The sequence below is a fragment of the Equus przewalskii genome, chromosome 3 (assembly GCF_037783145.1).
Source record: "Equus przewalskii isolate Varuska chromosome 3, EquPr2, whole genome shotgun sequence".
NCBI classification, from domain to species: Eukaryota; Metazoa; Chordata; class Mammalia; order Perissodactyla; family Equidae; genus Equus; species Equus przewalskii.
Window position 1 is genome coordinate 8,982,964 of NC_091833.1, and position 24,041 is coordinate 9,007,004.

The window sequence follows — 24,041 nt, forward strand, 5'->3', positions numbered from 1 at the left end:
GTCACACAAAATGACACTTGAGAGAAAAAAGGAATCTAAATATGGTCTATTTAAAAGAGTTTAGGCTTCTTTTCACTGTCTTTTGCAAACAGTTTGTTTTCCATTCTGAAGAAAATTGCTGTATTTTAGTTCTTTTTTTTTGTTTGTTTAAGAAAACCGCTTCCATGTTAATGATCTATAATAGCTGATTAAAATATGTAAGAAAAAATGTTTTAACAAAAGATTTTGTCTTAAAGGATCAATAGATTGAAGCTTTCACTCTCGTTAATGGGGATAATTTTTAGTGCTTTCTGTTTAATTAATAGTTGTGACTTCAAAGCTACTTGTGTAAAACTCTTGCTTGTGATTGTAAGCTTAGAAATCTTGATTCTTAAAATTAATTGGATTTGACTCAGCTTATTCCTTTGTTCCTTTATGCTGTTACTAAGAGGAAACAAGTGGATTTTAACTTTGATTTGTGTGTTTATCTTTTTAAAGGCACTTAGCCCTGAAGAATTTATAGTAAGTGTATTTTACAGTGAACTGTACCATGAAGAATTTGCTCAGAATGCTTTAGTAGCCGTTTCAGGAGTTGAATCTTCACAGAACTGGGTATTTGAGAGTCCTTTTAACTTGATACCAAATTTATAAAGCCAGCTGTTCCTCTAGGCCTTGCACTGGCTGTTGTTCATCCTACTCACTGACTGCTGTTTTCTCTAATTAAAAGATGTTCTTGAAACTAGGGGAGAGGGGGATTGTCACATCAGTCTTTCCATTGAAATAGGAAGGCTCAGTTATCCTAAGCCCTGTTTAGAATCCTATAAAGACTCCATAAATCTTGCATAAATCTTCTGCTTGCAGCATGAGAACCTAGATCTTAATATAAATTTTTTAATCTTGGGAGGGACATTTAAGATATTAATTGTTTAGATATATGGTAGAAGGCAAAGGGAGTCTTTTCCTTTGATTTTTATAAGGCTTGCACTTTGAAATAAGAGAGTTTTAGGGCAGCAAATTAGAACTCCATTTTAACTGCATCTTTGCGTGCATAAAATGTTTGGTTGGATGGCATGAAAGGGGTCACAAAGCCTTCCTTTGGAATTTTTAAGGTGAAACTTAGTTGAAGATTCTGGTCTTTTCTTCCTCCGGCTTTGTGTGAGCTGGGTAGTAGTGCTCTGGGAGATGGCAGAGACCCGGGAGCTGCCCATTTGCTTTGCCTCCACCATGTCTACTCAAGTTTGGCCACCGGGAAGAGGCTTCCTTTCTGGTACTTGTAGGAGACTCCCAAATCTCTTCAATCTGGGAGCTCTGCAGTTTTCTCATAAAATTTTAGTGCGACTGTAGGAAGAGAGTGAAAGGCTGATTCTTTTTGCTACAAAAAATGTCTTCCTATCAAACCTTTGACTGCTCTGGCAGTGCCATGATGTAGATAAGCAGGCACGTCGGCCAGCCCGCTCGGAAGCATCCCGTGGCACTAAGATGGCAGTGAGGAAGGAGGAAAATGGCGTCCCCAGGAGCACGATGAGACAAGGTGGGCCACACGAGTTCTTTCCTTCAGTCAGGTCTGAAGACACCTCTGGGAGCACTGCCTTGCCAATTTACAGTTACTTTTTTAGAAGATGGAAATTTTGAAATTTTCCTGAAGTAAAGTCTTTATTAGCATTCATATCTAGATAGCTTCCGATTGTTGCTTTTAAGAAATTGTTGGCAAATATGGATAAAATAAAATTTCAAATAGATATTTTATCTCAACACTTCTGAAATTCCTTGCTTTGTGTTTTCTTCTTCTTTTTTTTTTTTAATATAGGACCTTACTCCTTCCAATATAGGATGGATTTTCAGAAAACAGGACAATATGCTTCCCGTTTTATGGCCAGATAAGACTAGCATTCCTGCGAAAATATGTTATTTGTCTTTGATTCTGATTTTCATTCTAGCATTTTGTGGGCTTTGGTTACTTTGTATATAAAATATATGTCCGCTGCCTTCAAAAACAAAGTTTATTGTATTTCTTTTGTGGTTCAAGGTCTGGATTATTTTGGAAGTCGACTATAGCCATAGTGGTAGCGACAGTGCTATTTTCTTACCTGTTTGCATGTCTCACGGAGTTGGAATTTCTGGAGGTAGCCTTGGAGTTTGTGTCGTGCAGTCAGCTCATCCCACCGTTAGGTAAAGCAAGGTTTACTGTAGCTAAACAACTTTCTCAAGGTCATACATCTAGAAAACAGGTGATTTTGCCCTAAACCCAGGCCACCTGCCTCCTAGTGTGTGCTGTGCTGCGCCTCTGTCTGCATTTGACACCATCTCTTTTCGGGCTTGCTGGAGACGGACAGGTCTAATGGATCGAGCCTTCAGCAAAGTCTGTCTTTGCTTTAGCAGCCTAACTCGGAGAGATGTGCACTTTCAGTCTTGTCAGAAGTGACTTACTGAGCTGTGCGCGGAGGCTTCCTGGGCCTGTATTTTAGAGGACAGGCATTATAAATTTATCATTTGTAAACAAACATTTAAAAATCCTGCAGGCTGAGCTCTTAGGGCCATTGCGTTGACTCGGCATGAAGGGTGAAGTGCTCATCTCCTGGGATGGGCGAGGACGCCATGTTCGTCTGCTCTGAGCTGGGACGGAGCCAGGCGCTCTGACGTGCCCTCCCAGCAGAGCGCTCCCCTAACTCCAGCTGAGGGCCCACCGTGCACGGTCGCCCTTCCTCCTGCTACAGACGGGCTAGTAAAAGGCTCTCGCTCCCTGTCAGTTTGGGGCAGTTTGTATTTGAAAAATGATCTGGCCCTCTCTCCTGCTGTTGCTTGTATTTGCCACTCCATCTCAGCAACGTTCCGTGTTTTCTGTACCCGTGGTGACAGTGGGGAGCGCTGCGTCCTGCAGTATTTCCTCAGCTCTGACAGGGTAAACTCAGAATGTTTCCAAACTTAATTAAGGTTTTAGAAATTCTGAGGACTGTTGGCAGGGGAGTGCCATAACAAATTCCATTTAAGACAACGTGAAGTTATAAAAGAGAAGGTCTCTTATTTGTTTTAGTGGTCCCCAAATGAATTTTTGAAAAAGAATTTCTGAAGGAGAAGAAACTGCAGCAGAACCAGAGCTCCTTTTCTGTGACAGCCATGATGATCAGTGCTCCAGTCCCATCAGCATAAGCTGTGCTGCATAGCGGGAGGAGCCGTGATTTTCGACTGCAGTGTAAATGACTGACACCGTGTACCAGCAGGGAATTAATATGACACGTGGTTCCCAAACATTGTCTGGACTAACAGCGCTCCTTGTGCTTGCTAAGTAGGACTTGAGACTTAATCCTAAGCACTGTAGACAAGCCTGGCAAACACTGCTCAGCTCCTACCTGACTGGCCCAGAGACACACCCTCTGCTGTCTGTCCTTACAGCCCCCAGATCTTGCTTTTGTTTCCAAAGGGAAAAGACACTAGAGCCAGGGGATCTGTGTTTTTATAATACAGGGTTGTTTGAATGAGTTCTTTCAGGGGGCTTGGGAGGCAGTGGGAGGGGCTGTGGCCGTGATAAAGGCCATTATTGATGCGTTCCCATTTTATGCTGCAGTGCAGTTTTACTATCCACAGTTCTTTGACTCATCCATCTCCAAGATGGAAATCAGTTCGCCAAAGGCATATTAAAATATTTTTATTGTCCCTTAATGTATCCTCCTTATCTTTCCATCACCTTAAAGTGACTGTGGGATTAATATTTTTTAGATCTATTCATACCTTTGGGTGAGGAGAGGGTTCTTCTGCTGCCTTTTGAAGCCAGACATACTCCGGCACACTGTTATGTTCCACTTGCAAAGCTAGATTGAAAAGTTTTCTCTTTGGAATGCTCCTGTTCTTGTGCCCCCATAGGGATGCAAGTATGCTAGGTTTGGGGGGTGGGGGGGGTGATAAAAGTGCTCGGTTACTGTCCTTGCTTTCTCCCACAGGGCCACCTCAGCAGTCCGAGAGCAGTTGGCTGGCTGCCCTCCCTCCCTCTCTTGGCCTCTAGTGTTCCTGCCCCTCCCTGGCCCCCCTTACAGAAGTGGAGAGAGGATGGCCAGCCGAGGCCCAGCCACTGCAGCAGGGTACATCCTGCTGCATCACGGCCCCTCTCACTAGGGTGCGGGCTCTGCCTTGCTTTTCTGGAAGTGGTGAGGTATCAGCACTGAGCAAGTCACAGCCTTTCCCCAGACCTCCTGGGACCAGCAGGGGAACGTTGCTTCCACAACCCTGAAAGGTTATTGCAGGGCTTTGCTGGATTTCAGAAGAGGGGGTAGTTCTGCTGAAAAGCATTTTTTTCCCACTAGTGCCTAAATAGCCATCATTTATTATTTCGCTCATTTATATTACACCCTTACTGCTTGTTCCCCCTCTACATGGAGTCTTTCAGAACGGAGTTGGCCAGGTTGCTTTCCTTTCTTGGATGGCCAGGGATAGGCAACAGATAATAGGAATGCCCTGGGCCCCGTAAAGGGGGCAGAACTGGCTTTGCAGCAGTAGCACAGCGATTTAAATGCCTCTTACAGGGATGCAGCCTATAACCTTGGCCTTACTTTCCAAGTGCAGCAACCCAATGTGCTAAGCAGCTCCAGCTTGATGTCTTGTGTAGCAATAGGAAGAGGCATCTAGTAGTTACGTGCTCACAGTGTGTTGACAAGGGAGGTGTGCTTCACACCCCTGCGCCCCAGGAATGGCATTTCCCCATTCTCAAAGATGACTTTCCCTTCTGGGTGAGTCCTCCGTCTTCTATTCATCCTTTACCCAATGTTGACAGTCTTGGAAGTTGGGTTTTTGTTATATGGTAGTTATTTTTCTTCTTCTTTTTTTGTGTGTATTTGCGGTGGGGAGCAGTAATAGGAAGGGGTTCACCAAAGGCAATTAGATGGACTTATGTGAGTGGCTCTCTTGAAGGTCTGTGGCTTTTCCAGAAGGCACAGGTGTGGAATTGTATCACGGCCGTATTGGCATGCCCTTGAAGAGACCAGGTGGCTACTTAAGTCAGAATGCTTGCCTGTAAGGCTCGAGGCAGGTCCAGGAGGAGGCACTGCTCAGAGCTGTCTATTCTTGGGTTTAGAATCTCCTTGCACAGACTGAATTCTCTTCAACCTGTGAGAATTTGTAGACCGTCCTGTAAACCTATGTGAATTATAGGAGCAAGTGATTTGTTTTGCCTTAATGGACCCAAATCCATCACGTAATTGTCTGACCCTTTGTTTTGCCTAGTAGCAGACACCATGTACAAAATGGGACCTGGCAGCCTGACAGTAACAGATGGCCTGGTGCCCACACAACACCATGTTATAGCACCAAGGTGTGCCACCTGTGGCTCCAGAGCTGCCTGCAGACCCATGGATCTGCTGAGCTGGCAAGTAGTGGGAATCCACAGCCACTCTTGCAGGGTCTGCTGCCACCTGCTGAATGAGAGTGACTAGGCTTTTGCATAAGTGCACAGTGAGAAATCATAGAGCAGTGTTAAAAATATGTTACAATTGGTGATGTCTACTCTGCTGGCTTAGCATTGCTTTCTGCAGGGGTATTTTTTGAAGATATGTATCTCTATATAGCTATATGAGAGAGACATTTAATGCAATCTGTGAACAAATGATTTAAAATATTAAAAATTTTTGTAGAGAACAGGCAGTGGGAGTTACTCTAAACATCTGAGTTGGAAAATGAAGGCTGGATTTACTATTCATTCTGTGTTCCTTGCAAAAGGAGATTCAGTCTCTCATGAGCTTTTAAGCTGACATTTTATGTATTCTTATTTTATTGCATTAAGTATTGAGCTAATAAAATAACCAAACATGCTATAACACTTTATGAAAGTTCCCCAAATCTTGGAAAGGCCCAAATTTCAAAATTCCTCTATTCATCTTTTGGGCTTTATCAGTAATGACCATCTCTTTGCGCTTGAAAGATTCCTTGAGGCATTCTCTGTAGGCACCACAAAGGGAGCTAATGAAAAGCTTGTCCACACCATCTGATAAGCCCAGCGGGATTTCTGTTCTGCCTGTCTGAAGACAGTATCTTACTTCGTCCTTCCTCACTTTCTCCTTAAGTAGCAGTTTTACCATTGTAAAAATTTCACTCAAGAGAAGGTTTCAGAAAAGTCGTTCGTTCAGAAATTGGGAAGAAGGTTTGGGAGAGGTTAGAGAGTAGGTGTTTTACTCAGAATGAGCTGAAGCAGAATAGTGGGTGCAACTCACAATCCTGTCTTGATAGAAATCAGACACTTCTCCATTTCACTGTCTGAAGTTCTAATGAATACTTGCAGTGCTTATTGGAATTCTTGTTTCGTCTTGGAGCAGACCCTCTTGATTATTCTGTTTGTTAAATTTATGTTTTGGTCTCTGTATTTTGTTTCCTTCCTTGCCTTCCTAGATGTTCCTGGGTGTTGGCAATGTTTTTTTTCAATCAGTGACCATTTTCTATGGTCACTGCTTACTTATGTCAATATTATTTTATTTGGAATGTTGGTTACAGATTTCCTACTAATTTGTGTGTATTGTATGTATTAAATGAGAGAAAATACAAGATTTTTATGGCACCTGCCATGTGTTTTGTCTCGTGTCGGATACCTTCTGGTAGCGTGGCTGGCCTCCCAGGTGCCTCACCCTTCATTTTCACAGGCTGGATTGTTGAAGGGGAAGGAACATGGTCTTTTGTGTTTTGAGGGTCATGTGAAATATGACTATGGCTTTGTGGGGCCAACTTAGACTGATTAGTTTATCTTACTTTGTTTTATTTTTTAATGGTCAAGGAATTTATGTGTTCTTCAGTTCAAACTGTTTATGTAACTGTTCAACAGATCACGTATTTATTGTAGGTGGGAAGCAAAAAAATGTGAAAGAATCAATGTAGGCTCTTTTTTTGCCATCTTACTTTCCTAGCTAAAGTGGATACTGAAATTTTTCTCAGAGACCCTTATTTCTTAACAGTTTTCACTTTTGGAAAGTAAATAAGCTAAGAGAATTTGGCCATTTGACAAAAACAAACATCCTTTTGCCCACTGCCTTTTTCTACAGTGAGAGTTAGCTATTCTGCAGTCAGAATAGTTGTGTTCTGAAACCCAGAGTCTGCGTGGTGATTGAAAACAAGGCAGCTTCACACCCGTGCTTCTCTCTCTGAGCCATTTAAGAGCCCGTTTGGCTGCAAGGTCCCTGAAATGTGACCACACGTTTGATAGGAGAATCGGCTTACCTTGCGGTTACATTCTGGGTTGTTCTCGGCCAGTATACGTTGCCAGGCAGCCCACTTCCTGTATTCAAGATGGAACACGTGGCTGGAGATATTGCTTGGGCAAATGTACAGTGTTTATTATTCCACAGCAATAAATAGTAAATAATATTTTGGAATGCTGTAGGGTTGACATCTAGAGCAATGATTTCTGGCTTTTTTGTCTAGGACCCATACTAAGAAATACATTTAACATCATGACCCACTTCATACATACAAATAAGTAGATTATAATTGAAATAAAAATTTCACAAAACCACATTTACCCATACCATATATCTCTGTTGCATTTTATGTTATTAAAAAATGCTGATTGAGTTCATGACGCAATTATGAGTTCTGACCCACATTTTGAAAAACACTTTTAAAGGAATGCCCAAAACTTGACATTTATTGTCTTGTTCTTGACCTAACTATAGAGGCAGGGGGAAGAAAGGAATGAATATGCAAGTGTAAAGTATCTGTTTATCCCACCTTGATTTGCTGTGGTAAGAAACAAAGTGGTAGAGAGGAAGAAGGTAAACAAGGGGTCAGGAAATGTGGATTTTAAGTCTGAGCTTTGCGAGTTACAAACTAGGTGGTCTTAATATGGAACCACAACATTTTAGAGTTGGTAGAAACTCTAGAAACCATCTCATACAGCTCTTTCAACTTTTAAACCTATATTAAGAACATACTTCAAAGTATGATCAGTTAAGTAGCATTGAGAGACAGTTTAGCATTGGGTTAAAAGTGAGGACTAGAACCAGATGTGTGTCACACACACCACAACAAAGTAATCACCGTCTCCATGTGTTAGCTCTTGTTAGTACTGGGATGCAAATTAGTATTCTCTGAGCCTTCAGCTTCATCATCTTTAAAAGAGAACTAATAGCTGATGAAGAAAATAAATTTAAGGATATTTTGCTCCCTTCCTAGACTCCATCCTTTTAGAGAAAAAAAGAAGTTTGTCTTTATTTTCTCGATTTAGAAATTGACTGTTCTCCAAGTATCTCAAAAACAGTTGAGAACTGTGTTTGAATCTTGCCTCTGCCTCTTCCTGGTCGGGAACCCTCGATCAAGTTAGTTAAATGCTGAAATCTGTTTCTTACCTGTAAAATGGGGTGGAAGTGGATGCGGGAAAGTGGGGTGTTCATGTCTGTTCTTTCATATTGTTAAAAGATTAGCAATAATGTCTTAGAATTGCTTAGAGCAGTCTCTGGCCCTTAATTCTTCCTGAATAGGAGCTATTGTGTGTCACAGAAAGCTTGAAACCAAAACCCGTTCAAGAAGCCAGTTAGAAGAGGATCTGTTTGCAAGATTCTGGTAGTGAGGAGCAGTATACAGCTGCAGAAGTCAGGAGTAGTTATCTTATTTTCGGGCCTGTAGATGTTTATGGAATGTTCTTAATATTGAGTGGGCCAGCAGTAGAAGGGCTGGGGTCAAGGGTGGGGGCACTGTGAGCAATGAAACAGTGCTTGTTGGGAAGCAAAGGGGATGTTAGTGATAAGGAGCTCTGGGGGTAATAGACGCCTGGCATCTCCGAGTGGGAGATGACTGCTGGGCCTTCTCTGTGCCAGGGGTCTTCAGTGTGGCAGGGAGCCCCCCCAAGGAGAGAAGCCACCTCCTAGTTCACTCTTAATGCCCCAGCTCAGCTCTACAGAAAACCCATTTTCCGATAAGCTGTACAAGTGTATCTCGGGGACGAGGGCCATGAGAAGTGCCCCACAGAGAGTTGGAGGGAGAGGAAACACGCATGTGGAAAGGAGAAATTGAGGCAGAGATCTCTGGGAAACTTGGGCTGAGGCAGGTGTGTTTCTGCCTAGCTTTTTAGTTCTTTATTTTTGGTTGAGGTATGTGTTCTTTAAAAGAAAGTAACTGCCACTAGGTGGCACACAAATTTCGGCACTATTCTGACTGTATAAATTATTATTTTTAAGATTCTTTTCAAAAGATAGGTCACTAATGTGTTGTTTTTAAAAATAGAATATGATATGTAGCCTATTTTAGTGTTTCATTTTAGAAGAGACTAAAGGAAGAAGAGTTAAAATTCAGAATCTGCATATCTTGTAGGCTCAGTTTTTGCTGTAGAGAAAGGCCAGTTGTTGAGGTACGCAATGGCTCTTGGTCTTGGTTCAAATGTGGGTGAGGTCTAAAATTTGATTCTCATGCAAAATGCTTCATTTAACTTAAGTGAGATTTTTGGAATGTAGCTTTATAATGAGTATTTTAAAGAAGAGACTAATCTGCCCCAAAGCAATAGCTCTTTTCTTCTTTTTCTTTCTTAACCACTACTTGAAATTTCATCTGTTAGAAATTTTGGAATAGTGTTTCTTATAGAATATTATGTTTTTAAACAAATGTGTCTGATTATTGCTTTGCGTTTGTGTTTTAATTTTGTGTATGTAGGTTATTTGTAGACATCGGTGCAGTTAAAAGAATGGAATGGGCTGATCATTGACTGGGAAGAGCAGAGGAAACCCAGAGAGGGGTGAGGGGCTCGGCACAGCCCTTCCCACTCCAACCAAAGAGAGAATGAGACCAGGCCTTGTAGGGCAATGGTTATCACCTCCCCACCTCCAAAATGTGGCTTGTTTAGACAATCAGCTTCCCATAGCAGCAGCCACGAAAAGGTACAACAGAGCAGAGTCTATGCCTACGCTTTGTTCAGGAACGGCAGTCGATGATAATATTCCAGAGCTTTGTTTATAAGCTGACACTAAAGCCTTTAGCCATTGGAGACCACTCGTGAAAGGGAATTCACACTAAAGGTTTGTTGACTTGATGTGATCATTTGCCGTGAAGGGTGTAAACAAGGTGTATTAAAATTCTGCCCATAATTTCATATCTGACTCCCCTGCGATGGCTAGAAGCAGGCATATGGTGACAAGCTGCCCTCTTCTGAATGGACCACATGGGGTCCTAGTTTTATGTGTTCTGGTTTATTGAAGCCATTGCATTAGTAGGTAAGTGACAGATGCCTCTCCTCACCCCGCTCCAACACCAATTATCAGTATAGATATTTGGAGCAGTCTTCCTGTCATGTCCCCAGCGCTGCCTAATTGCTGCCTCAGAGACTGCCGAGGCAGAGCCTGTGAGGGAACAGTTTCCTGGGCTGCTGGCCGTTGTCCCTGTCCATCCCAGTGAACTGCCCAGGTTGGGGTGTGACAGCAGGTGGGGGAGAATCATGGACCAATACCTAAGAGATCTGGGAAATCCATGAAGATTGGTAGTATTTTATTTAAATTTATATCCCCAGTCTTGTTTGGCCCCCCCCCCCACCCTTGTTTATTTTAAGAACCAGCAGCCTCATATCTGGGACTGTTTGAACAAAATATACTAAAATGTTACAGTTATTAAAATATAGTAAGTAATCAAAAGTTAGTTAATTAACCATGACAGTAAGTTCCAAGAAAACTATCAAATAATATTTTTTAATTTAGCGTGTCATTGTAAAAGCTTTAGTTTAATTCTACTTTGTATTATATTCCCCCAAAGAGTTCCTAAAAAAAAAAAAAAAAAAAGAGCAAAAACATGGTTTTGAAAAAACCCGGTCATTTTGGACATGTATAAATGCAACAGTATTGTGCTTCATGTGCAGGACGTTGTGTTTCAGAGTATAGGTGGGTCTAATGTATAGGGTGACTTGAATTCTTTCATGTTCCAACTGAGACTTTGATCTCTACCTATTAGTTGATGGATCATCTTCCTTGTTGCTACTTGGCCCTCACGCCCCAAGCTGTGGAAAAGAAACTTTACCCTTGTGTGAAGGGCAAGGTGTTGGCATGGAGGCAGGCATGGAAGCCCACTCTGTCTGCAGCTTTGACTGACTGTCAGGAGTGTCCCGCCTCTCCTCCGTAAGACCTCAGCTTGAGCAGTGAAGACACTGAAGAGCAGTAAGGAGGTCACCCTGGGCGTCTCTTTGTTTAATATCACCAACAGATCTAATTGTGATAGAGTCTGATAATAGAGCTAGATGTATGAACCTTGGGCCAAGTGCTTGGTTACATTATCTCATTAGTGATGGTTTTTCATATGAGTAAACTAAGGTTTAGAGAGTTTGGGTGAGTTGGCTAAAATCATTCCATTAGTAAATGGAGGCATCAGGATATGAAACTAGGTCTGTGTAGTTGCATTTTACAGGCATTTAACCTGTGCATATTAAACCAGACTTGTGGACTCTCTCCTCTTCACCTACCTATATTAAACAAGCAGCAGATGTCATCAGGCCTGAAATAGGGAGTACACGTGGCAAACCCCAGAAGAAATGTGTAAATAAATGATTTGGGGGTATCCCAGCCATTGACAAACAAGTGAGAAACACACAGATGAGTGGATGGTGATGGCTTCCTCAGTACTAGGAAGTAATTGAACAGAGTTAATTGAAAGTAACGAGAAATAAAAACTAAGGAACAGAGGAACTGTGACTGGTTGCATAGTAAAAGCTGTATCTATAATATGGGCCATTTAGGAATTTTGAAGGGCAATCTTGACTGTTCACATTTGATATGTTTACAGGACGTGGGACTCCACACTGTTGCCTCAGGGGGACTTTACCTTCTAACAATCATCATGTGCTCCCAGAATGAAAGAAACTAGGAAACATCTGTAAAAACCATCTATTTTGATGTTTTCGAGTTGAGAGAGTTTTGTAAGGGTGGGCGGGGTAGTAGATATCCTTATGTTTATTTTTTTTTCCTACAGTGTATGTTTGATTATTAAAAGGTTTATTTTAACCTAAGTTGTTTCATTTCTTTCCTTTTTCCTAGGGTTTCCTGAAGAATGAGAAGGACAATGCCCTGCTGTCTGCCATTGAAGAGTCCCGGAAGAGGGTAAGAAACGAACCCAAATGCAGATGTACACTGTGGTGAGGGCAGCTGCCAGAAGTGGGAGCCTGTTCCCAGGCCCAGCTCTCCTGTTCGGACACCTAGTTCACCAGAGGAGCTTCTACAGGGACCGTTTTTAAGGAAGATACTATGCTTGTAACTTTATGTGTATTTAGTGACTGAAATGCATCTGAAACACTGGACTAGTCAACTCATTATTAAATTCATCTTAAAGTGGAAGAGCCAGAAGTTGTTTGGTTTCCTTGTTATAGCATAAGTGGTATTTTGGTTTCTACTGAATCAGCAGTTCAGAAAAGCAATTATGATCAGTGATAATTTTCCTCAATTTCTTTTCCTTTTATCACACAATTTGACTTTCTCTGCTACCTTTTATGTTAACATTTTTTCCAAGCTCTTAAAAGCAGAAACCTAGCTTGGTGCTCAAGAGGATGGTAAATCAGTCAGGCAGAGCTGCCGTTGCATGTGCAGCAGTATTTTGCAGCAAGTATTCCCTCAAGATACTCAAATGATCGTTTACTTTGCTAACATATGAGTTATCTATCTCCATGTGTTTCTGACAAGGATTAAAAGATCAAAACCCTTCCAAAACATCCCATATGGAGGAAGAGCTCCTGAGGCCACTGGGGTCTTCTGGGCAGGGAGGAAGGGTCAGCCATCACATGGAGCTGGTTCCAAAAGTGCATCTTTTCCTAGGAAGAAGGCTGGAGGGTCCACGCCAGTCTGCCAGCAGTGGTTGTCTCTGCAAAGGCGAGCAGGGGTGAAGGGGACGTCTGTTTTCATGTTTACTTAGATAACCCTTGTATCACAGGTATCTCAGTGTCTTTATTAAAATCTTCCGTGTGGGTGGAAGTGCCTCGATAGGGCTGATGTGAGTGAGCTGGGCAGCAGGGGGCTTGCCAGCTCTGGTTTATAAGAAAGTGTTCCAAAGGCATTATTTAAATGACTGGTATGTTTAATTATCAGAGTAAAATTCCCTAAAATTTCATTAATTATATTTTTGGCAATAGTACATATTCCTAGAAATAGAGAAATTCATTTGATTCAGATTTGAAGATATTAAAAAAAAAAAGCCTTTCTTTTTTTAGGTTCATACTTTGAGCGAGTTACCCACCAACATTGATTCTCCTGCTGTAAAGGACCAATAAAATTAAATTAGGATTGTCGAATGCCACCACCAAGCCTTATTAATCCATTTACCCTGCGGAATGTGTTTCTGGAATTGGCAGTCTCTGAACATTGTGCCATACTGAGACTAAATGTGCAGCCAGCCAAAACATTTAAGTGACATACCACAGTGCAAAATGTGTGCATATGTGTTTGTGAGGGAGATGTTCCGGTGTTGGGAGCGGCCTGGGGGGGCACCTTTTACCTGTCTGGACACCGGGAGATTGCCGCTGAGCAAGAGTCGTTTTCAAACAAAAGGTGAGCGGCTTCCTGGCATTTTGGTGGTAATTTCATGTTTGAATAACTTGCCAATGTCCTGCTGAAATGCCAAGAAAACAAGCTACAAAACCACAAATGTGTCCTATCTTTTCCCATTTGGTGCATCCCAGCAAAAACGGAACAACATTATCAGAACATATGTAGAGTTTCTAAAAGCCAGCAACAGCTCAGTAATAAGCGGGTGTGAAGTCAAAGCATATTGCCCTCTTCCCTTTGTGAAAATGGGGTTCAAGTGCTCCCCACCTGTTCTTAATTCAGTTGCCCAGTTCTCTTCCTGCCTTCCTTTCTTAACTGTGTTCAAAGAGATAGATTTCTGCACATAACTTGAAAGATTCTGATTTAGTTTATAGTTTCTTCATTGCTTTGTCATTTTTTGTGGTTTGTCTTACCTTCCTTTTAATTTTTAGACCTCTGCACACCCTTCCAGATTATCTCTTCTCTCTTTCCCTTGGGTTTCTTTCCTCCTTTTCCCTGCTATTCCCTACCTCCCACCTCGCCTCAGATCCTCACTGTCCTCTTCTCTTAGGCCTTAGTTGAACAGCTCTCTTGGTTCTCTCTCATTAACTCCTCTAGTTGACATTCTTCTTTGCACCTAATCTGGTGTTTCAGAGTGCGTCTAAAGGGAATAGGCTGGAATAGGGCAGATGAGTGGCTGATCATCCCTGATTAGCCCACAAATTGGATGTTCCATTATCTCTAATGTAATTAAGATAAGCTGGGGTTGGCATGGTCAAGGGAAGAGAATTTTAATGTTGGGCCGTTTATTTTTGTTTGAAGCCCCTTATCACACTAATGATGAATGGAACCATAGTGCTGTTCGTTCAGGTTGTGGGGCTGTTTCTAAATGAGTAACCTGGCATATTTCTCAGATGTATCTGAGGATTTGAGCCCAGAAAGCTGCCAGTTTTCAGAGTACTTCCTGTGTTCTCAAAGCAGGAGTTCTTGGCACACAGGTGAGCAGCCTAATTAACAGGGGATAGTTAATTCCCAGAGTTGTTGCTCTGACCCTTACATGATGCTGGAAGTCTGCCCTCACCGTCCTCATTCAGCAGTGTCTTTGGGTGGTAAGTTGTCTGTTTTCTTCATTTGCCTTTACTACTCTGCCGTTCTTTATCAGCCAGAAGATTTGTCTTTAAGAAAAACTCTTGTGACACTGTGGTGTCTTGGATCAATGCCACAGCTTAGTCAGCGCCTCACTTGCTGTTGCAAGCACAGAAAGCTGTATGGTATGCCAGCCTTCCCCCACCTCCTTATTTCTCCCTGCTCTGATCTTTGTGCCACATGGCCCTCCATTTTCCCTTACTGGGAGAGGCTTGAGGCTTAGGAGGTGGTTGGTTTGGCTACTTAAATAGGAAGAATTTTAGATGAAATTATGGTTCACTTGTCCACTATTTCTGGATACTTTCCAGGGAAACTACCCTTTCCCCTTTCCCCCCACCTCACCTTTCTGTTCCAGCATACTTCTGTCTATTCAAAATGCATAGCTTTCATGTTTAAGTTCACTATGTAACAAGAGAAGATGATTTTTCTCTGAGTGTTTTTTCAGTTCAGGCTGACTGACTGGAATGGTCCTTTCTGCCTGACTCTCAGTGAGAAGAAAACCAGGTGGAAGACTGTTTTTAAAATTTGCGATTGTCGTTTCTCACTGTCTTCAAAATACATATTAGAAAAGGGATCTATTGATAGATGGACCAAAATCAAATTTGCAAGGTGTGCCAGCCTTCTTCCTTATCATTTTTGTGTGTGTCTAGTGTCTGTCTTTTTCACTTTTTAGTAAATGTTGGTGCATACTCAAACATCCCATTTGTAGGAAAAGTATGTTTTTCTAAGAGTTTACCAAAGCTCGTGTGTATGGATATTATCAGTATAAATGATCTTCGTTGCCAGAAATAAAGCAGGCATTACTAATACTCATTCCCTTGGTGCTACCTAATTAGATGCGAATCTGATTGTAAATGAAATGGCTTTTTGAAAAGTGGGCTTAAGCTGATAGGGAAGCTGGGTCTGCCAATTAAAGAACAATAGGCTAAGAATGGTCATGATTCAGTATATCTCTGTAAGTTGCTTTGATTTCCTCCTCAGAGGTTTTTTTGTCTCCTTCCTTCCTCCCTCCTTTCCTTCATTCTTTTTCTTTTGTCTTTTCATTCTCAGTGCCCTTGTTTGGCAACAGGCTGCAGTGTCACCAGTAGACAGGAGTGAGATTTGCCAGACTTTTCAGGAATGACTGAGTAGAGTGATAAGAAATCTAATTGCAGAAGGCTCTCTTTTTCTTCTACTGGTTTGCTTCCTCCTATGATTTACTGTTTTGTTTATGTTTGTTATTTACTGTTATGTTTACTGTATGATTTACCTCCTCCTATATTTACTGTTCCTTAAAAAAAATAAAGACACTGGGAGAATCTTTTTTTGTGTGTTATCTTAGATGCTTATTAAATCTTAAGATACCATTGACTTTATAATCCATCATTTTACATAATACAAAGAAAAAGTACTTCAATTTAAACTATGACATGCTATCAATTGTAATATGTAGCCTGATTTCAGAGATTTTAAAAAGATATTTGTCTTAATAAGCTCCTGAAAAGATATTCAATATCACTAATCATTAGGGAAATGCAAATCAAAACCGCAGGATATCACCTCATACCCATTAGGATGGCTACTATCAAAAGAAAAACAGAAAAGTTTTGGCAAGGATGTAGAGAAATTGGAAGCTTTGTGCGTTGTTGGTGAGGATGTAAAATGGGGCAGCCCCTCAAAAACATAGAGTTACCATGTGATCCCGCAACACACCCAGAAGTGTATACCCCCCCCAAAATTAAAACCAGGAACTTCAAAAAATAAAATCTTTAAAAAAACGAAAGCGGGGGCCTGGCCCCATGTCCGAGTGGTTAAGTTCGTGCGCTCTGCTTCAGTGGCCCAGGGTTTCTCCGGTTTGAAACCTGGGCGCGGACATGGCACTGCTCATCAGGCCATGGTGAGGTGGCGTTCCACATGCCACAACTAGAGAGTGACCCGTAACTAAAACATACAACTCTGTACCAGGGGGCTTTGGGGAGAAAAAGGAAAAATAAAATCTTTAAAAAAAAAAAAAAAGAACTTTAAAAGATGTTTGTATACCCATGTTCACAGCAGCATTATTCATAATAACTGAAACGTGGTGACAACTCAAGTGTCCATGGATAGATGAATGGATAAACAGAATATGGTATATACATTACAATGGAATATTATTCAGCCTTAAAAAGTCAAGAAATTCTGCATATGCTACAATGTGGATGAACCTTGAGAACATTGTATGAAATGAAATAAGCTAGTCACAAAAAGACAAGTACTGTGTGATTCCACTTAGGTGAGGTACCTAGAAGTAGTCACAATCCTAGAGAGAGGATGGTGGGTGCCAGGGGCTGGAGGAAGGAGGGAATGGAGAGTTGCTGTTGAACGGGTATAGAATTTCAGATTTGCTGGATGAGAAGAGTCCTGGAGATGTGTGGTGCTGATGGTTGCACAACAGCGTGAATATACTTACTTCCACTGCACTGTACGCTTAATGGTTAAGATGGTAAATTTTACATTATGTGTATTCTACCACAATTAAGTTTTTTAAAAAATGTGTTAGACTCGATGAAATAAGGAGTATATAGCAAACAGTCGTTAGTAAATTCTTTAAGGAGATTTTTTAAAGTAGATAGTTTTTGCTCTATTTTTGGGAATATGGAAGATCTGGGGGCTTTGAATTTCTGTTGAACTTTAAAGGGAACTCTATTCTTTGTTCTTTTGTCTGGGTCATCTCTCTCTGCTCCTCTCTGACAGACCTTTGGCATGGCTGAGGAGTACCATCGAGAGTCAATGCTGGTCGAGTGGGAGCAAGTGAAACAGCGAATTCTCCACACACTGCTGGCATCAGGAGAAGATGCCCTTGACTTTACTCAAGAAAGTGAGGTAGGTTGGGTCCAAAAGATATACCACTATTAATAAAAATGTGAGGTAAAGAATGCTTATCTCCTTGCCCACTGGCAGTCTGGGCACGGCTCATCAGTCTCTCCCACCTGGAACACTCTTCACTTGGATGCCCACGCTTGCCTGGATTTCCTCCGTGTCTGGCTGCTTCTGCTCAGCCTCCTTTGCTGAGTTTTCCTCAAACTCCTTAACCTCTAGATGTTTGACTGTCCCAGGGCTCAATCCTTGACCTGTTCTTGTCTCTCCCTCAGTCACTGCCCTGTTGATCTCATCTGGGCTTGTGACTTTATATACCATCTATGTGCTGAATGCTCAAGTTTACATTACAACCCCAAACCCAACTCTTATCTAGTGGCCTTCTTGGCTCTGCTTGGGTGTCTTGCAGCCATCTCAAGCTAAACATGTCCAGAATTGAGTCATGATAGCAGCTGCCCCCCACGCCAGCCTTCTCACGGAGTTTCTCTTCTTTATAAATGGCAAGTCCAGTTTTTCACTTGCTCGGATCAAAAACCTCAGATTGCTTTTTATCTTCTTCTCCCACCTAGTCTCTCTCACGTGTTGACAAATTCAGTTAACCCTACTCTCAAAATACGCCCAGAGTCTAACCACTTCTTACCTCCTCTACTGTTAGCACTCCAGTCCAAACCACCATCATCTCTTGGTCAGATTATTGAGCTTGCCTCCTAACTGGTTGTTTTAGATATCTTATTGCTATGTAACAAATTACTCCGAACTGTAGTAAAACAAAAGCATTTAGTGTAGCTGGGTGTTTCTGGCTCAGGGTCTCTTGAGGCTGCAGTCAAGGTCTTAGCTGGGGCTACCCTCATCTCAAGGATCGACTCAGGGAAGATCACTCCCAAACTCACTCATGTGGCTCTTGGCAAGCCTCAGGTCCTCTCTGGCTCTTGACTAGGGACATCAGTTCCTTGTCCTGTGGGTCTCTGTTGTGCTGCTCCCAGCCTGATAGCTTTCCCCCCAGAGCAAGAGTGAGGGATCTGAGGGAGAGCTAAGGTACTCTTGAGACAGAAACCACAGTCTTTCGATAACTTAGTCTCGAAAGTCACCTCCTGTCCCCTCTGTTCAAAGTAAACCACTAAATCCAGCCTACACTCATGGGGAGAGGATTGTTCCAGGGCTCCAGTCCCAGGGGATGGGGGTTGTGGAGACCGTCTTAGAGGTTTTTGACCACACTTGTTTTCCTGCTTTTGCTCTTGTACAGTCTCTTCTCAACAGAGCAGCCAGAGTGACACTATTAAAACACAGGGTAGATCAATCGTCTCACTCCTCTGCTTGGGTCCTCCAGTGACACCCATCTCACTTGCAGTAAAAGCCAAAGTCTTCACCATGACCTCTAAGTCCTCACCTGCTCTGGTCTTGTTGCCTCCTCTCCAAACTCACCTTATGCTCCTCTCCCCAGTGCTCTTGCTGCTGCAGCCAGACAAGCTCCTGACAGCTTCCTTGAGCAGAGCTGGCAGGCCTTCTCCTGCCTCAGGTCCTCTATGCTTCCTGTTGCTTCTGCCTAGAATACTCTTCCCCCAGATAACTGCGTGGCTCTCTCCCTTCAAACATTCACCCAGTGCCCTGTCGGTGAGGCCTTCTAAGGCCTTCGCAGCTGAAATCCCAACCAACCTCTCCCCAGTCAACACTCCTTGTATCCCCTTTTCATGCTGTATTTTTTTTCTTAGCCCTCCTCCCACATACCACTGTATATGTTGTCTGTCTTTATGTCGCTTGTGTCTCTCGGCGGGATGTGAGCTCCATGAAGGTAAGGAGTTTTGTTTGTTTACTCTTGTATCGCCAGTGCCTAGATGAGTGCCTGGAACATAGTGGATGCTCGAGAACTATTTGTTAGACAAATCATTTGGCTCTAGCTAACTTTGTGCTAACTGAAGTATTAGGGATTATGATTTTACAGAGGATGTGTTAAATAGGGTTTCTTTTAATTGCCAGTGTTCATTGATTGGTGGTAGTGCTGAGTTGACAGTTTTCTCCTCATTAAAATCTTTTTTTTTCTTTTTTTGTGAGGAAGATTGTCACTGAGCTAACATCTGTGCCAGTCTTCCTTTATTTTGTATGTGGGATGGCTCCACAGCATGGCTTGACGAGTGGTGCTGGGTCTGCACCTGGGATCTGAACCTGTGAACCTCATGTTGCCAAAGCGGAGTGCGCGAGCTTAACACTACGCCACCGGGCCAGCCCCAAAATCTAATTTTTAAAAAGGCAGTGTAGAGGCTAGCCCCGTGGCCAAGTGCTTACAGTTTGGTGCGCTCTGCTTTGGCAGCCTGGGTTCATAGGTTCAGATCCCGGGCGTGGACCTACTCCACTCGTAGGCCATGCTGTGGAGGCATCCCACATACAAGGTAGAGGAAGATTGGTGTGAATGTTAGCTCAGGGCGAATCTTCCTCACCAAAAAAGAAAAGGCAGTATATTTATATGATTCAATAATTAAAATACCCTGTCCCCAAAAGCCCATTCCCTCCCCCCTCTGCCTCCCCCCGAGGTAATCACTATTACTGCTTTCTTGCGTATATTTACAGTGTTTCTTTATACAAATACAAGGATATGAGACTGTATGTTCTTATCCCCCCTGCTTCTTACACAAAAGTTAGCTTACTGTTTGCTCTGTTCTTTATCTTGCTTTTTTCACTTACTGTATCCTGGAGATCTTCCCTGAGAGAAATTTTGGGGCTGCATCCTGGGGTCGGCAGGAAAGAGTGTCTTGCTTGATTAGTGACGTCTGCCCTTGTGCCAGGGGAGCTGTGGCCGCATATTTACCACTCTGTGTTGGGGAGAGACCATCTCTGGGGCTCGGATCTTAGCTTCGCCGCTGACTAGTTCTGACCTCGACCACGTTACTTACCCTGCAGGCCTTCGGTGTCTTCAGTGGTGACATGGGTGATGGGGAGGATTTGTGACAGTGGAAAGCACCTGGCCCGTAATGGCCATCCCACTGTTGTTCCAGAAAAAGTAGTTTCAGGTAATTTGGCAGTGCAGATTAAAAATTGTAATGTTATAAAAATTATGATATTAGACATTTCAAGTAATATTGCCAATGCTTCATGATGTCTTTTTCCCAGAAGTTGTTTTATGGCTAACTAGCATTCTTTTCTCACGAGAGCTAGGACAGCTGAGCCTCAGAGAGACACTCAATATGCTGGTGAGACCCAGGAATGTTGGCTTCCAGACCATCGTTTTGTTCAAGTCTGGGTCAAGGGTGGGTAGCTTGGCAGTTTGTCATGCCTGCAGAGTAACTTCACATATCCCGTATCTACAAATTTGCTCCTGATTTAAAAACTAGTTTTTCTATTCAATTAGTCCCTGAATAAATAGATGCTAAAGTCATTTGTCTTAGGAAAATACTCATTAAGGACCCTGTTCCACATTTCTTAGACTCAAAGCCTTCAAAGACTTAGATCAGAGTCTTTGGGAAAGAAGAACTAATGTATAAAACCCTTGACCAACCTAATGTTTCTTTCTCAATTTCTCGTGAGTCTGGGCAGATAAGTAGAACAGCTCATGGTTTTATAAACTTCATTTTTTAAAATGATGTTAATGGGTTGGGTTGTGGTCTGTATGGGGATTTGGAAGTAATTATAAGCTGCTAATGAGATGTTCTTTCTTGATTGCTCTTCTCTTAAAAATAGACTAGTCTATTTAGTAGACTCTTCTTCCTTGACCTCAAGTCCCCTTGGAAGGGAGTTACTGATACTTTTGCTGTTCTCTGGTGTGACACCTAGCAGAGTGGGTAGCTTTGCTATAAAAGCTGGCAAGTGATGCAAATGGTTCTCTCTTTAGGTCATCCAGGGAATTGCCATTTTCTGGAACCTTGTAGGTTTTGTTGTTTGTTGCTGTTTTTTTGAACTTTTTTCCTGAAATAGAACATATGTACAGAAAAGTACACACATCATAAGTATACAACCCAATGAATTATCACAAATGGAATACACCCAGATGAAGAAACAAAACATTACCAGCACCGCTGTAACCCCCTGTGTGCCTTTCCAGTTACTTCACCCCCGCCACCACCAAGGGAACCACTGTCCTGACTTCTGCCTCATAGATTAATTGTGCCTGTTTTTGAGCTTTATGTAAGTGGAGTCATACAGCATGTACTCTTGCTTCTGGCTTCTTTTCCTTAACGTCCTGTATGTTGTTGCATGTCATTGTAGACCGTTCATTCTCATGGCTGAGCAGTCTGACTGCAGTCTGTTTATCCATTCTGGTGTTGATGGACATTTGGATAGTTTCCAGTTCTTGGCTTTTGTAAATAGTGCTGCTGTGAACATTCTTGTCTGTGTCTTTTGGGAAACATATGTTTGCATCTCTGTCGGGTGCACCTAAAAGGGGAATTGCTGGGTCAGAGACCATGCGCATGTTCAACTTTAGCAGATACTGCCAAATGGTTTTCCAAAATGGCTGGAGCAATATACCCTCCCACCAGCAGTATGTGAGAATTCCATTTGTTCCATATCCTTGCCACCCTTGGTATTTTTTGTCATTTTTAATTTAACCATTCTGGTGGATATGTGGAATCGTGTTTTTACAGGCTTTTTCCTATAATTTTCTTCAAAATGACGGAAAAGTGTGGTATTACCTCCACTTGGGCAGGTGCTTTCTCTGCTCTCTTTATAGGAAACCACAGAGCATGAAGGCCAGAGACAGGTGTTGGAATTCAGCGGGCCTGGGTTCCTCTCTTATAAAGGCCGCTCTTGAAGAGCTGCCCTCAGGGGTATAGACGGTGGGTGAGGCGCCCAGCCAGGGCCGGTGTGCAGTGCACGCTCTGTGCCTCCCAGCGGTGCTTGTGGTGGCTGTTAGCATTTGGTAAGCTACACATTACTAAGTCTATCTTAATCGTTTTAATATGGATCTGTCCCTTTTTAAGTGTTTCCTTTGATTTAGAAAGTATCAGTAGGAATGAAAAGAAAATCTTTGGGTATAAATAGAAGAAATAAAGAACTCTGACTTGCTGTCTATATCCTTCTTCTCTGGGCACTTTATTGTCAGGAACAAGGTTGTTAAAATCATTATTAGGAAGAAGGCTTTCGATCATTTTGAATTGACCTTACATTTGAAGGAAAATGTCCAAATTTGGATAATTTAATATAAAGAGAGGCTTGAGGCTTTTTTTACATATATATAAGCAAAAATGAATAGGATGTGGTGATTCCAGAAACATTTTTCCTCTAAGCCTTCCGATAACAGACGAACAATGACACATTGGTAATATCTGTTCCTGGCAAGTTTTAATACGGGAAATGAGGCTTCAGTCATATAAATTCAGTTTGGGAATTAATTTCCTTAGGATGTCATTGAAGAAGGAGGTATAATTTTTAAAGAAAGGTAGGAATTGAAAGATTGTTAATAACTTTTCAAATTGTAACCTGAATGAAAAGGATGTGCTTTGAAGCAAGAAAGAGACCCCTGGTCCCTGCGCCTGGCCACAGTGAGGAAGAGCACCCCCAGAGCCCCGCTGCCTCCATCGCAGCACGTGGGGTTTGAGCAGTGTTGGGAGTCGTTGCCATATCTTAGCCCACTTTTAAAACAGTATTTAAAGGTGAATTTATCTAACCTCAGTGGAGTCTAGTGGCTGTGTTGGTATTAGACACAGTCACTGGATGCTCCTTTAATGTATCGTCTAGAGAATGACTTAGCCTGGCAAGCAACAGGCTCGATAGCAACAGGCTAAGTTGTAGCTTAATAATTACAGATAATGGTGGTAACATTCCACGCTGTGATGTGTGAACAGTGTGTGTTGAACATAGTCTTTAATTTTGATAGCTGACTTAATACCATATTTCATCAATTCCCAGTTACACATCTTTTCCACATTTTAGCATCTCTGAAATCAGGATTCAGTGATGTGTCATGGTTTAATTGACAGCATTTTTCCTTCCTACATAAGTAACATTTTCTCTTACAATGGTGTATTAGATTCATTGGAATACAGTAAAATAAAGACCAATAGAGTTTGAATTTAAAAACTCCAGACTACATGATTCCAAACTGTATTTTATGGCTCCCTGGTAGTTTTGAAGTGGGTGGGTTTGTTTCACATATTGAAGTTTGAGTAGGATTTCAAGTATAGAAAGTGCTCTGCTCTTTTCAAAAAGAAGTTTTAAAAACCCAACTCAACAGGCCCTTCCTTATCTCATCATGATGTATCATACATGAACACCTTCTTCTTGCACAGTGTTCTAGGAGAGGCATAGAGACCCACATGTGAAAACTCTGCCCTCTCCTCCACCCCCACCCAAACAGCCTGTGCAATGGTGCACGTTCTTCCAGTCCCCTCAGGTACTTATGTGCACATTTACATGGATATGTCCATCTGATCAGTTTGTTATCAATTTATTCCATAAGTGGCACCATTTTATATGTTGGAGTCTACAACTTAGCATTATGTTTTGATTTTTTTAAAACTTATTTTGGAGCTTTTTCTAGATTAGCGCATGTAGGTGTCTGTCATGTTTTAGTGGCTCTAATAGGTTTCGTCGTATAAATGGCCTAAGTATTCTTCTCATTTTAGCCATGAAGAATGAGGCTCCAGGGAAGTTAGATGTCATTACCCAAGGTCACACAGTCATTAGTTGGGTTGCATTGAGAACCTA

The 24,041-nt window shown here is 42.1% G+C and overlaps 1 protein-coding gene across 10 annotated transcripts in view; it reads left to right on the forward strand.

Annotated features, from left to right (window-relative positions):
- Positions 1-24,041, forward strand: part of NUP93 (nucleoporin 93) — a 102,323-nt gene that overhangs the window by 51,773 nt on the left and 26,509 nt on the right. For 6 of the 10 annotated variants that reach the window (XM_070611907.1, XM_070611909.1, XM_008527996.2 and 3 more), the window contains 2 exons: positions 11,952-12,014; positions 17,286-17,414. In XM_070611907.1, coding sequence (XP_070468008.1) covers positions 11,952-12,014; positions 17,286-17,414 — 192 coding nt within the window. Of the gene's footprint in view, positions 1-11,951; positions 12,015-12,722; positions 12,838-17,285; positions 17,415-24,041 lie in introns of all 10 variants that reach the window. The other 4 variants (XM_070611910.1, XM_070611914.1, XM_070611912.1 and 1 more) reach the window with 1 other exon arrangement.